General features: G+C 42.9%; 1 protein-coding gene across 2 annotated transcripts in view; it reads left to right on the top strand.

Moving 5' to 3' along the window:
- Positions 1–15,003, top strand: part of LOC139312830 (unconventional myosin-Ia-like) — a 59,278-nt gene that overhangs the window by 19,399 nt on the left and 24,876 nt on the right. For both annotated transcript variants that reach the window (XM_070937957.1, XM_070937956.1), the window contains exons 10-14: positions 1,546–1,664; positions 5,190–5,276; positions 8,202–8,267; positions 11,665–11,769; positions 14,444–14,506. In XM_070937957.1, coding sequence (XP_070794058.1) covers positions 1,546–1,664; positions 5,190–5,276; positions 8,202–8,267; positions 11,665–11,769; positions 14,444–14,506 — 440 coding nt within the window. The remainder of the gene's footprint in view (positions 1–1,545; positions 1,665–5,189; positions 5,277–8,201; positions 8,268–11,664; positions 11,770–14,443; positions 14,507–15,003) is intronic.

Raw genomic sequence — 15,003 nt, 5'->3', positions numbered from 1 at the left:
GCATGCTAGAGTAGCTCGCTTTCCCCTCAGCGGGACTTCCCCATCGGAGCAGCAGGAGGAGGAGGAGGAAGCGGTGGGAGAGGCTTTGCGGGCTGCGCGGCCGGGACCCAAAGGCGGCGGCTGTAATAGGGCGCTGGGTACGCAGAGGGGAGTGAAAGAAGGGCGGGCGATTAAATGTCTTGTGAGTGTATCAATGGATGTTTTTTGCATCTTTTTCTGCAACCTCTTAAGGTTGTAGAAAAAAATGCTTTTAAAAGCAAAAAAAAGTTGGCCACGCCCACCCAGTCACATTACCCCTACAAGCCACGCCCACAGAATAAGCCGCGCCCACAGAATTGGTAGTAAAAAAATTTAGAACCCACCCCTAGTTCTTTCGTGATCTTTCGCCTTCAGTGTTCTGTTGCCTTAACAACCTTATCCCTGTCCTTGCCTCAGAGTTCCATTTATTAGAGTAGGTATACTGGCACATCTTGGGAAAACCCGAATCTGAGAGTTCTGGATTTTCTCTCAGTAAATCAAAACCCCCAAAACCATCCCCTCACTCCTCAGTCGATCACATGCTCCAATCACCATCTGATCCATCTTGAGACAGCACTCCAACCACTCCTTCTCCATGGGAAGAATGCTATTTTGTCTAAATACAAAACCCTCAAATAAATTCCCCCTCCTACTTTCCCACACACGAGAAGGTGGCAGCTTGGAAGCTTCTGGCCAAATATGGCTTCCAAAGCTGACACCCTTGGCACACTACACAGAGAAGCCAGGTTTTCATCACCTTGAAAATAGCTTTGTATTAGAAGTTGCACGTAACATTGGCTGCCGTGTGGAAAACAGCCAATAATGTAAGGCTGTTAGGGAGGTTGATCAATTGTTCCAGAGGAACTTCTTCTTCTACTCAAAGACAAAGCGCTACATCTGCTGTCCCTTCTTTAATATCAGACTAAGCAATACGTGCCATCCATTTTGAGTTTCTCCAGCCTTGCCTCCAGCAGTCAGTAAATAGAGATGAAGCCAGAGAAACTTGCAATGGCTTGCTGTTGTTACATCAGACAATGTCTGTAGGAGATGACCAGGCTGAGCCCAAGGGAGGGGTCAAACGCGTCATAAGTCATGAGTCCCTGCGTGCCTGCAAGAGATCTAAGTCCAGCCCTCCTTGAATGCCTTTCTTATCTCCCACTCATTTCCCTTGACTGTTCGTTGGTCAGATTCTTGTAGAGAGAACCTTGCAAGAAATCTTTATATTCATTTGAACTTCCTGAATTTCCTGATTTCCTCAGCGTTTAACAATATCTGGGTTTCCGCAGTGCATTTAACCAAGTCAGTTACTGATCCAGTAGACACACTAAGATGACATACTATAAGCTTGGTTAGTTTTAACTGTCCTTAGAAATTAGCTATATGGCTTAGGATACTGTGATATACCCACCCCATTTAGGTGGGAAATGATCCCATCACAAACCCAAGCCATGCTCACAACAGTTCAAACCTTCCTTGCCAGTGACTCACTATTGCATGCATTGTTTCCTCCATATTCTACTTCTACAGTGGTACAAGAGATCTGTCAGCTGATCCAACTGGATGAAATGGTACTGGAACAAGCTTTGTCTTCTCGAACAGTGGAAGCCCATCAAGATAAGGTGGTGACATCCCTGAATGTCTCACAAGTAAGTGTTGGGCAGGTTTGTGTACATGAGATCCCTGAAATATGGCTGGTTCCCAAGCAGAAGTGTTAGTTGGGATAATTCTGTTAGTTGTGATCAGTGGTGGGATTCAAATAATTTAACAACAGGTTCTGTGGGCATGGCTAAGTGGGCATGGCTAGATGGTCATGTGACTGGGTGAGCATGGCTAGGTGGTCAGGTGACTGGGTGGGCGTGGCTGCTGGGTGGGCGTGGCTGGATGGGTGTCATGTGACTGACTGGACGTGGCCAACTCTACACCACATGGGTGGTGCCTTTATGGGATCGGCAGGGTTGGTGAGGGAATCCAGAGGTCTCTGGTGGGGGGGGGGGGACCGGGAGGAAAGAAAGATCCAACATGTGTGTGTGTGTGTGTGTGTGCAATCTTTCCACAGGGGAAGGGAAAGTTTTATCGGTGCAGGAGCGTCACTCGGGCATGCCCCTCACCGCCTGTCTCTGCCCATTTGTGGCAGAGCAACTTCTCCCTCACTGGGTGTTAGCCAAGGGGAAGCAGCAAAATCAGTTTTTATTCCTTTGCTAAAGCTGCCGTTGCTTGGGATCGCCAAACAGTGGAGAGGGAGAGGGAGAAGAGGGCAGCGGCGGCCATTAGCATTGTCTGTGGAGCTAGCAAGAGCAGCAGCAATGCCACCACCTTCTCCTTCTCCCTCCCGGCTACTGGGCGATCCCGTGTGAAGAAGGGAACGGCAACTTTAGCCAAGGAATAAAAATTGATTTTGCTGCTTCCCTTTGGCTAACGCCCAGCGAGGGAGAAGTTGCTTGATATTTCCACCCCCGCAGACCCCAAGGCCAACTGGCAGAGCCCAATCATTCCACAGAGGAAGGGAAAATTTATTGGCGTAGGAGTGTCACTCAGGCATGCTCCTCACCACCCATCTCTGCCCGTTCTTGACAGAGCAACTTTTCCCTCGCTGGACATTAGCCAAGGGGAAGCAGCAAAATCAGTTTTTATTCCTTTGCTAAAGCTGCTGTTCCCTTCTTCACACGGGATCGCCCAGCAGCCAGGAGGGAGAGGGAGAAGGTGGCAGCATTCCTGTGTGCTGCTGCTCCTGCTAGCTCCACAGACAATGAGAGCAGCTGCCACTGCCCCCTTCTCCCTCTCCCTCTACGTGGCCTTTTTACTTTGTCCTAGGCTGAGGGGATGCACTGGGCACAGGTCATCATCAAAGGTATGGGCAGCCCAGCTCTCAGCTTCTGCTGGCCCTCCAGGTGGCTGCCATCCATTTGTCCTCCCCTCTGCCTCGGATCCTGCTGCTCACAAAGGGGAATGCACTTTTAGGCCAGCCTGGCTGGTGGGTGGGCGAACAGGCAGCCCACTCTGTGCCCGCTTCTCTGCTGTTGCCGATGGGCACAGACCACCCCTTGGGTGCCACCAGCTTGGGTGCAAATGTACTGTGATAAAGAGCCCCCCGGAATGGGCAGCACAAAGGCAAGTTACACTCTGCACACTTCGGCTTCGGCATTCGTTATCCGCCCGCACCGTCCCCTCTTGTTGCCACAGCATCATTACTTTTAGGAAACTGCCTCAAAGATCACACGGCAAGAGAAAAGGCAGCTGCATGTGCTGCCACTGCCTTCCAGTCTGCCCTCGTAATTGGACTCCCTTTCTTCCAGCACTTGTGCGCGGAACCCTGGAGCTTAGCAGCAGCATATTCCATGCCTTAACAAGCCCGCCAGTGACCTTAGTGTGCCTTTCCTCTAATTCCAGCAATTTAATAACCGGTTCGCCCGAACTGGGCCGAACCGGCTGAATCCCACCACCGGTTGTGATCATTCTGCTCCATGCTGAAAAGTGTACAGGATACTCAGCATAACATATACTTCAAGCACAGGTTCATTGGTTCAAATATAAAAACAACAGGATGCCAGGCATTTGAAGTCACAAGAGCCTTGGTAGTACAGTGGTCTAAAGCACCCTGTTATTAAGACCAGCTGCCTGCAATTACTGCAGGTTCGAATCTCACCAGGCTCAAGGTTGACTCAGCCTTCCATCCTTTCTAAGGTAGGTAAATTGAGGACCCAGCTGTGGGGGCAATAAGCTGACTTTGTATAAATATACAAAAGGATGAAGGCTATTGCTTAGCACATTGTAAGCCGCCCTGAGTCTCCGGAGAAGGGCGGCATATAAATCAAATTTAAAAAAAAAAAAAGTTACTCAGATGTTTGCAGGTAACACTATATCTGGATTTAGTTTTCTTCTCCAGAAGAACTATCAGGCTAACATAAGTTGATTGGTAACTTATTCCAGAGAGTCTTTGAAAAGAGCGAGCCCAGGCAGCTTTCATTACTATGTTGCTCTTGAAATATGCTTTATCTTGTTTTAATATGGGTCACTGTATGGTGAGTGTTTTGTTAGCTGACCTTAGGAAAAATACAGCCTGAGTGATGTGAATTTGATTTAGCGGGACAGGATCTGTTGAATTAATTAGATGCTGGACAAGCTACCAGTAATTTGAAGAGCATGAAGGAAGAAAACGGAGCAGAGGCAGAACAATACTGAAATAGCAATTCAGCATGAATATGATTTCTTTGGGGAAAAAACACAATTCTTTAAAGTTGAGCTCAATGCCTAGAGATTTCATGTCCGCATAGTTTTCTAGGCAAACACACAAAAGGACTTTGCCATGGTCGTCTTCCAGGTTTTTTAGTTTCTTGTTCTTAATTTCCAGTCTAGCTCACAGCCAGCCCCTTCACTCTGGAACAGCTGTCCGACTGTAGTCAGCATGGTCTCATCCTGTTTTTACAAACTGGAAGGCAGTGAAAACTGTGATCTTTGTTAGGGCCTTTGGCAAGAAGAACCCCAATTAGATGGACAATGGCATTAGGCGATTTTGAGACATTGTTTTAAGTGGGATGTTTGTTACAGCTTTATAACTGTAAACAGGCTTAATTCAGAGAGACAGCAGCATAGAAACAGCTGTACAGTATAAGCAAACAAAGAAAAAATAGGAAACCAATCAATTTATCTGCCTCTACTCACCAAATGCCAGTTGTTTGTATCCATTCTCTCTCTCTCTGTGTGTGTATGTGTGTGTGTGTGTGTGTGTGTGTGTGTGTGTGTATTAGAGAATATTAGTTCTATATGCTAAAAATGGATATCAAGATTCTACAAGTTTTATGGGTATGCAGCAGTGGTGGGTTGCCCCTGGTTCGGACCGGTTCTATAGAACCGGTAGTAAAACCAGAGGGAGGCTCCGCCCACCAACCATGACATCATCAGAACGCTTCTGCGCATGCGGCCCCGTTGTGAACTGGTAGTAAAGGTAAGTAGAACCCACCTCTGGTATGCAGAGAGTAACTGATGGAACTAAAATGTCTTTAAAAGTTGTTTAAACCTGAACAATAGACATGTGCAGTGAATGTTTAAATCTGGAATGATTCTAACCCAAGCTCTAGTGCAGGGATTAATTCCTTCCCCCCCCCCCCACACACACATGATTTTTAGTCTTTCTTAGCTTCTGAATGACTAACCACCACTGTCTTTGCTCCTAGGGCTACTATGTGCGGGATGCCTTAGCAAAGAACATTTATAATCGTCTCTTTAATTGGCTTATTAACAGGATCAACGAGAGCATCAAAGTGAGTATGCCTCACCCTGCTTCATAGTTAGATTCCATTCACAATAATTGAATGAGATCTTTTGAGAGAGCTTTTCTCGGAATTTCTAACTAATACTGTATGGCCATTGCCTTTTAAGTCAAATTGTAATCTAGGACACCTGGAGGCACTGCGTTGGATAAGCCTGGCTAGAGTATTGTATTAGTTTTCAGTCTTCGTTGAAAAGGCAGGAGGTGTATAGAAATTAAAGCTTTTAACCATGGAAAAGAACACAAAGATGTTCCAGTTATACAAATATAGCTTTTTAAAAGGTATGCAACAGCTGTTATGAAAACAGCAGCTTAGTCTGGAAAGATGGGAGAGGTGAGGAAGAAACTAAAAATTGCCATTCTTTAGTTCTTTTTGGTATAAGAGGGAAAGAGAGCGAAATTTTCAAAATTTGGTTTCAATTCCATGTGATGATAGAATAGATTTCTTGATGACATCATAGGAGAGCCATATCCGATTATGGTGCAAAAAATCAGGAGAAATCTAACAGGATCTTTTCCAATTAACATATTTTAATAAAAGCCACACGCTTTTGTGAATTGCAGCTCACTTGATCGGATGCACAGGGCAGCATTTGATGAAGTGAACGGCAGCTCACAAAGCCTTATGACTTTTAATTCCATTTGTTAATCAGAAAAGGTGTTATCTGATTCCTTCTGAGTGTTTCTTGCTAGGTCTGCTGACCTGGACTATCTTGAAGTAACACTGCCTCTTGCAGCCTTAGTTCACTACATGGAGGAGAAGAAGCTACATTAAGGATTCCCATTAAGGATTTGGAAGTTCCTAACAAGTAGAAACAGACATTTTGCTGTTATGTCACTGAGGGTCTTTGGGCAAGATGCCCTTTCAACCTCACCTTCTTCTTAAGCTTATAGAGAGGATAAAAATGGGAAAACAACACTTTGTTCCTGCTTTCGATAGGGCCGTGATGGCGCGGTGCCACCCTCTCTGCTGGCACCGTGCCATCGCCCCAGGTCAGACCTCCATGGTGTTTATTTCGTGAGCTTCTGTTTCCCTGCAAATGACGAAACAGAAGCTCACGAAAGAAAAAGATCTTACCTCTTGCCTCACTGCCGGTGTTGGGATACCCTGTCTCCTGCCGGGCAGCTGGTCTTCGGATCTCTGCTGCGCATGCATGCATGTGCGTGCACGTTCATGCATGTGTACGTCCGCACATATGCACCAGTGGTGGGTTCCTCCCAGTTCGGTCCGGTTCGGCCGAGCTGATAGCGGTGACGATATGACATCACCGAACCGGTTCTCCCCCCCACCCCTCCCCCCCACCCCCAATCTATTGCTGCCACCTGAGTCCCAGCTGATGACTAGAGGGGAAAAAACTGTTTAAACTCTTGCCGGGGGGCTTCAAAGGGCCGTCCTACAGCTGATCAGTGTTAAAAGCAAACAAATGAGTCGGGTCGTAAGTGCGAGGACTGGTCGTAAGTGCGAGGACCTTCCAGAAATGATTCTGAGCAGCTAGCCACACCCACCTAGTCACATGACCTCCAAGCCACACCCACAAAATAAGCCACGCCCACAGAACCGGTAGTAAAAAAATTTAGAACCCACCCCTGATACGCACCTTTCCATTTGGGCATGCGCGCGCGTGCAGTTTAGGCACTTGGTGTCTAAAAGGTTCTCCATCACTGTCATAGAGGCTTCTAATTTTAGGCCCTGGTCTTATTTTTCCTTGTTTTAATGGTGTGAATTGCAAGAATTAAACCATCCTTCAATATTCAAATCCCTTTCACAATTGGCTAGAAATTGCATTTCAGGTGCCAAATTTAGTCTCTGAATCCCTGAAATGAATGCGCCATGCAGTACGGGGCCTGTCATGCTCTGTCATTTCACACGTTACCACTTTACACTGCCACTTTCTTTATTCGATTTATACAGCCACATTTATCTAATACTTGGCTCACAAAGTTGAAACAAAATATAAAAACCAACAGTAACAAAAAAACCAGCAAAAAACAAATCAAAGCAATTAAAAACAAGGAACCCATAAAACATAAAACATGAAATGAGAAATGCGGAAGAGTACCAACCAACACCTTAGGAACAATATAGCCATCTCACCAGCTCCATACAGCCATGAAATCCCCAGGCCTGGGGACAGAACCCTGTCTTCAGGGTTTCCCAAAAGGCCAATAGGGTTGGGGACCAATCTAACCTCAATAAGGATGATGTTCCAGAGGACGGATGCTGTGGCTTCAAATATCCTATGATCAGTGCTGGGATTCAAATAATTTAAGAACCAGTTCTCTGCCCTAATGACCAGCTGAGTAGACGTGGCTCGGTGATCATGTGACCGTGTGGGTGTGGCCAACTCAATGTCACTCACATCGATGGCCGCTTTGCCTTAGCTGTTACAATGTAATAAGGGTTAACCAGAGAGGCAGTTTCTGTAAGCAGGGCAATACAGATTAGGCTAGAAACAACACCAGAATGTTTCCTTCCTGCCTTCCTTACAGGATTAGCGCTGTAAAGTGGAAAAAAAAAACAAAATAAGATTTCTTCCAACAACCGGTTCTCCGATCTGCTTAGAAAGTTAACAACCGGTTCTCCCGAATACGTGCGAACTGGCTGAATCCCATCATTGCCTATGATCCTTGCACATTGCTCATGCTGTCAGTGTATGATGGGAGCAATAGCACATCCAAACTGTAGGGACCCAAGCCAGGCAAGTCTGCCTTATATGTTGCTTTGCAGCTACTTGGAATAAGATGGAACATAGCAATGAGGTGTGGGGTGCTTTTTCCCTTCCATGCTAGAATTGGTATTCACAATCTGGGTTCAGTATACAAGTGATGCCCTGATTAAAAGAGAAAATTGGGGATACTTTCAGAACATTGGGATTCTTTGAAATTAATCCTCATTTCCACATACACTTCCTCTTAGGTGACAACAACTGAGCGGAAGAAAGTGATGGGTGTTCTGGATATATATGGTTTTGAGATTTTTCAGGTAAGTGTTGGATATTCCTGGAATTATCTTCCTGAACGCATGGATTTAATAAAGAACTACAAATTGGTTTCAGAATTAACTGAGGTTTACTAGTGCTTTAAAGTGTGTGGGTCTGTGTCTGTGGGTCCATATGTGTGTGTGTGTGTGTGTGTGTGTGTGTGTGTGTGTGTGTGTGTGTATCTGAAAAACATCACAAGGGATTCAAATATTCCAAACTAATTTAGGTCATGTTTTGATGTATACTTGCCATGAGAACCTGTCAATTTTAGCAATAGTGCAACCTGCAATCACACATCCTACATTCTAGCTTCTTTTGAATTAATATTCCCTATACAGTAGTAGCCAAAATTGTGAAAACCTTTTGGGAAAAGTGTATTTTTGAGGTTTGATGGTTAATAACACCACTCTTTTTTGGATTTTTGAACATAATCATATTCCACTGCTGGAATGGCCTGGGAATAGCCCAAACCTTAACCCAATTGAAAATCTATAGAGCCGAATAAAGAAACCTGTTACGTCAGAAGTGACCCAGCAATAAAACCCAGTTAATAGAAGCAATCATTCAATCTTGGTTTCACATTATAACAGATGCAGAACTAAAAGACTTGGCTCACTCCATGGGAAGATGTTGTAAGGCCGTAAATCATGCTAGAGGTTACCCAACTAAATATTAACTGATGTGATAATTTGAACTGTAGAAAGCATTTGTAAAAGGGGCCTTTGCAAAGTGCACTGGTGTGAGAAAAACACCCCACTTCAAAGCACCGAAGCAGCTTTCCTCCGGAAAGGTTGGTGCAGCTTCTCTGAAGTGTTTTCCTACCTTCAGAGAAGCTTCTACCTGTTTGCATACCTGTACATGCAAGGCACTTCCTGGACATGAACAGAGGACTGAGTCAGTTTTCAAAGGTATATACTGTAAGGCTTTAAAAAGACGTGGCTGCTTTAAGAGAGGTGCATGTTTTCTTAATTTGTACACCAAATTACAGCTCATTTAGTGCGACCTTAAAAAAAAACACCCAGAAATTTGAAAAAATGAAATTGACAATCTGCAAAAGTAGTAGGAACTGAACTTGACAGATTCACACGGAAGAAAAACCAACACAGACAGATTCATTAATCTGTAATCAAGAGAGGAAGCTGTTCTCTATCCATTTTGGAACTACCAAAGATAGAAGATTTTCAGCTGATTGTCCCTCATTCTGCAGGCTATGACCAATGTTCTTTCTAAAAACATTATTAACTCCAAACTTGGTCATGTGGTGAGAAATGGCTCATTGAGCCTGCAAAATGCTAATAACTTGGTTTAAAACCTGATGTCCATTATATCTTGTTGGAAAAGGCAAAATAAGAACACTTGAGAAATATGGTGGTACATATAACACCTCTGCTATGCAAGCTGCTTTGGGTGCCACTTTACTTCCTGATCCAATTCAAGGTGTTGGTTTACCCATCATGGCATGGGACCAGGATACTCGAGGAACCATTTTTCCCCAATTACATCAACCCATCCCATCAAGTAAGGAAGACATGCTGCATATCCTGTCAGTCAAGATGTGTTAACTGGTGGGATCTAGGAGGAACCTGACTAGGTGGCTCAGTGGCTAAGACAATGAGCTTGTCGATCAGAAAGGTCGGCAGTTTGGCGGTTCAAATCCCTAGTATAGTTCTCCTGTGTGAGCAGGGGGTTGGATTAGATGACCTCCAAGCTCCCTTCCAACTCTGTTACTGTTACCTTCTCAGCCCTTGGGAGTACCTTACTCATAGAAGCAAGACGAGTCCCCTACTCTTCTGGTTTTCCAGAAGAGTGTTAAGATCTTTGGCAATAAGCATGGAGGTCTACAAATATGATGCAACCCTAGCAATAGCTGGTGGCCTAAGGACACTTCTACTGCCTTATTAACCTCCTAGCCTCTTGAATTTTGTACCTTGATTTTTGTAATCTTTACCTGGTAGATTTTAACCTGTTTTTAGTTCTGTTCTTCCTTTAAGCTTTTCTTTGTGTATTTATACAGTTTTATTACTATGCCGTAAACTGCTCAAAAGTCACTTAGGTGAGATGTGCAGTATAGAAATTTTATAATGTAAATGAATAAATAATAAATAAATGAGACACAGGTATGTCCTTGCCAGATCTGAAGAGTAATTCCCCAGTGGAATGCTTTCATAACACAGAGTATTTTGCCTGCCAATTTATCATTAGAGAGAGAGAAAGAAAGCAGATGTCAAGACATAATATTCCTGTGATTGAACTGATTATTAGCAGTCCCTTCCATAATAAACAGTTGTAATATTAACATAACAGCCTTAAAACCTATAGTTGTTCATTCCTGAAGTACATATGCCTGAGGCTTACTTGTAGCAGAGTAGTACAAATAAGCCATGGCAACTGCAGAAAAGAAGAAGAAGCTAACCTAATCTCCAAAGCACCTGAAGGCAGGACAAGAAGCAATGGGTGGAAACTAATAAAGGAGAGAAGCAACCTAGAACTAATGAAAAATTTCCTGATAGTGAGAACTATTAATCAGTGGAACAACTTGCCACTAGAAGTTGTGGATGCTCTAACACTGGAGGTTTTTAAGAAGAGATTGGAGAACCATTTGTCCAGAATGGTATACAAGAGCCGAGGTATACAAGAGTCGAGGTGGCGCAGTGGTTAGAATGCAGTACTGCAGCTACTTCAGCTGACTGCTAGTTCAGCAGATCAGCAGATCAAATCTCACCGGCTCAAGGTTGACTCAGCCTTCCATCCTTCCGAGGTGGGTAAAATGAGGACCCAGATTGTGGGGGCAATATGCTAATGCTAATGCAATATGCTAATATGCAATATGCTATATGCTAACTTTGTAAACCGCTTAGAGAGGGCTGTAAAAGCACTATGAAGCGGTGTAGAAGTCTAAATAATAAATATATGATCTCCTGCCTGAGCTAACTGATGGTAGATAAGGTTCAAATAGAAGACCTCGAAGGCCCCTTCCAACTCTTATTCTGTTAAAATATTCTCAGCAAGTGTCGAGTGCCTGTAGGAGATGACCAGGCTGAGCCCAAGGGAGGGGTCAAATGCATTATAAGTCTTGAATCCCTTCGTGCCCACAAGAGATTAAGTCCAGCCCATGTTAAATCCCATTAACTCTTATCTACCATTAATTAGCTTTGACTCTTAGGAGTTCAGATTCTTGTAGAGTGCATAAGCTTGCAGTAAACGGTTGTATTCATTTGAAGGGCCTGGACTTTCCCCATGCTTGACAGTTTCTTTTCTAATAAAATTCTTTCGCAACACAGATAATCAGGCTTGTTGAACTAAGTAGAACTTTAAATGTGTTATTAGACCTCCTAGCTACACACATCCTTTAGCCTGTTGTCTTTGGTTTTTGATATTTGTCTTGTCTCTTCTTCCCAGGATAACAGTTTTGAGCAGTTCATTATCAATTACTGTAATGAGAAGCTGCAGCAAATCTTCATCCTGCTCACCTTAAAGGAGGAACAAGAGGAATATATTCGTGAGGTAGCCAATTATTTTGTATCTGGGTTGGGTTCACTGATAGAAATATTCATATTCTGTGCCAAAAAAAATTGACCAAATAATCCAAATGTGTTGAGGTCTACCTTAAACTCAAGGTTAAATGGAATATTTTTTTAAAAAAAATAAACTGGGGTTCTGATAGATTTTACACAAGGGAGGAAATGGCAGATTTGGCTGAATCGGTGATACAAAATGAAGTGATATCTGCAGGACACATATGTTTCAGTGTACTGTAGTCCATCATGAAGAGCCAGTTTGTTCTACAGGTAATCCTCATTTAACGATTGCCTCGTTTAGTGACTGTTCCCAATTACAATGGTGATAGCAATAGCACTTAGACTTATATACCGCTTCACAGTGCTTTACAGCCTCTCTAAGCGGTTTACACAATCAGCATATTGCCCCCAACAATTTGGGTCCTCATTTTACCCACCTCGGAAGGATGGAAGGCTGAGTCAACCTTGAGCCTAGTGAGATTTGAACTGCTAAATTGCAGACAGCCAGCAGTTAGCAGAAGTAGCCTGCAGTACTGCACTCTAATCACATGCGGCACCGTGATGAAAAGGTATGAACAATCCTTTTATTTTTTTAAAAACAGTTTTATTAAAAGTTTTTAAAAAGAAGATTAAAAACCCATACGGACTAGTAAATGCAAGAAAGAAAGAAAAAAGAAATTAAGGAGAAATCTAAAAGTGCAAGAAAAGAAAAGTTAAAGAAAAGAAAAGAAAGAAAAAAGATACAAAGAAATAGCTTCCAATCTTCTTTGCAGCAGTTATCAGTATAATTATAAATTTATCTCTTACTCCATGATTGCAACATAACTCTCTTCTTTCTATAATCTTTCCTTTCTAATCATCAAAACCATAAATCGTAAGTTCATTTTTTTTCTGTTTTCCGCAAGAAGTCTATAAGGGTTTCCAGTCAACAATAAATGTAGATATTGTCTTTTCTCTAATCAAAGAAGTTAATTTAGCATCTCAGCAAGTTCCACCATCTTCACCAATCATTCTTCCAGTATAAGTATTGCCAAATCTTTGCATCTTTGTGTGTATAATAATCTCGCTGCAATTATCATATACAAAAACGAAGTTCCATGGCTTTTTTTCAACTGTTTGTCCATCATGTTCCTGTCCCAGTGGCAATCATTCCCAAAAGAAAGGCCTCTGGTCTCAATTGTATACTGATCCTTAAAATCTTTGGTATCAAAATATGTATTTAAATCCAATTTCTTTGGATTGTTATATGTTCATCAAGCATGATAATATTTCCAACATATATTTGAACCACCTTTTAAATGTTGCAGTCATCTTTTTGCCAAACTCTTCAAACATTTTCTGCAATAAATTTGATGAAATGCTCTTTGTCTGTAAGTTCTTCTAGTGAACTCTTGTGTTTTCACCAAATTTGGCAGCTTTGCTTGGTTGTTATGGAGAGAAAGTATGTCAGCTACTACTGTGAAAGTAAAAGCAGACTTCTCTCCACTCCCCCAGGGGTGGCTTCAAAACTTTTAGCAAGGGGTTCTCTGCCTGGTTGCTGGGTGGGAGTGGCCATGGTGGGCGTAGCCTAGTTGGCCTCCTGCACCATGACGGGAGAGGGGCGTTTTTGCCCTCCCCAGGCTCCGGTGGCTTTCTTCGACCCTCCGGGAGGGCGAAAATGGCCTCCCCAGGCTCTGGAGGCCCTCTGGAGTTCCTGAACTTCCGGTAGGCCCATTTTTCGCCCTTTTGTGCATGCCCTGCACTTACCTGCATCCAAAATGGGCCATGTGGGGACTCCTGGGAGGGGTGGGGTGGGGTGATGGGGCCAGTCAGGAGTGGGATTTGGGGGTTCTCCAAACTGCACAGAATCTTAGCTAGAGGTTTTCCCGAACCCCTGCGAACCCCCAGCAGCCCCCCTGCTCCCCATTTTGCATCTTTCTATTTTGAACACTTTTGTTCCAACTCTGTAGTTACAATCCCACAATTTAGCTCATATTATCCTTCTTTTTTTTTTAAATAATCCAATTACTACTAGCCTTAAAAAAAAACAATCAACAGTCCTATGAAGTTCTGGTCTATTAATTGAATTAATTTTATTATTTTCAAAGGTACTTTAAATTATACAAAAATCCATGTCTCCTTTGTCCATTTAAAACTTTCTTAGATCATGATCTTGTTAATTTTTTTGCTTTTAAATTGAAACACTTTAAAATAGTGAGGGGGGTTCCTCTTCTTAATTTCAAAAAGAAGGCACTCACCGAGAGTCTTTGACCTTCACTGTTGCTCAGAATATCTCTTTCAGGATGTAAAGTAATTAAAAATCATAAAGTGTTTTAAAATGTGAAGCTTTTACCAGTCAAATGTCTCTGAAGGCTGCACAAAAATTAAGGGCACCTTGTAAATTTCACCCAAGGCATTCAACCCACAATCAACCACAAGAAACTAAATTCCTGGGCAATTCTGGAGCACCAGTGGGTAATCTCCTGATTTCTCCTTCCTCCAGAGAAATTTGAATCAGATCTAGGCCGTTGATCAACCAGGAGTTGGTCTCAAGAGTTTCTCCCTGCCACTTCTCTGTCTTGGTCAGATGTCATAAGAGTTTTCCACACACACATTGTAATAAGCAGTATCATAAGACTCCTTCTATTGCTGATGTAACTTTCTTTTTTCCTCCCTCCCAGGGCATTACCTGGACCCATGTGGATTATTTTGATAACAGCATCATTTGTAACTTGATAGAAGATGTAAGTTGCTTTCAAAACAAGGGAGGGTGAAGTAGGGGCAATGTCAGTACCAGCCAAATCTATTCTTTTTGTTAATGCCTATAGAGTTTTCCAGAGTCTTTGCAATGTATTGCAGTGCTGGCACTCTGACTAAAAAAACCTGGATGCAAATCTGCATAAATCGTTGGGAATTTGATAGCTTAGAGTAGACCATTATTCCCTGACCTTAGCATTCTGCAGATATGGGCATTTTAACTTCCAGAAATAGTCATGCTGGTTGGGGAAGTTTGGATACCTAGAATATTTATTTATTTATTTATTTGTTTGTTTGTTTGTTTGTTTGTTTGTTTATTTATTTATTTATTTTGTCAAGCACGTATTAGATAATATATATATTATCTAATAATATATATAAACATGATTTGAGTACAAAAAATAGATACAAATAAAGGGAACATTAGGACAGGGATGGTAGGCACGCTGGTGCTCTTATGCACGCCCCTTACCGACCTCTTAGG

The sequence above is a fragment of the Pituophis catenifer genome, unplaced genomic scaffold (genome assembly GCF_029215685.1).
Source record: "Pituophis catenifer annectens isolate HBS135680 unplaced genomic scaffold, rPitCat1.0.hap2 SCAF_2, whole genome shotgun sequence".
NCBI classification, from domain to species: domain Eukaryota; kingdom Metazoa; phylum Chordata; class Lepidosauria; order Squamata; family Colubridae; genus Pituophis; species Pituophis catenifer.
This window is presented reverse-complemented; position numbering and strand designations above follow the sequence as displayed.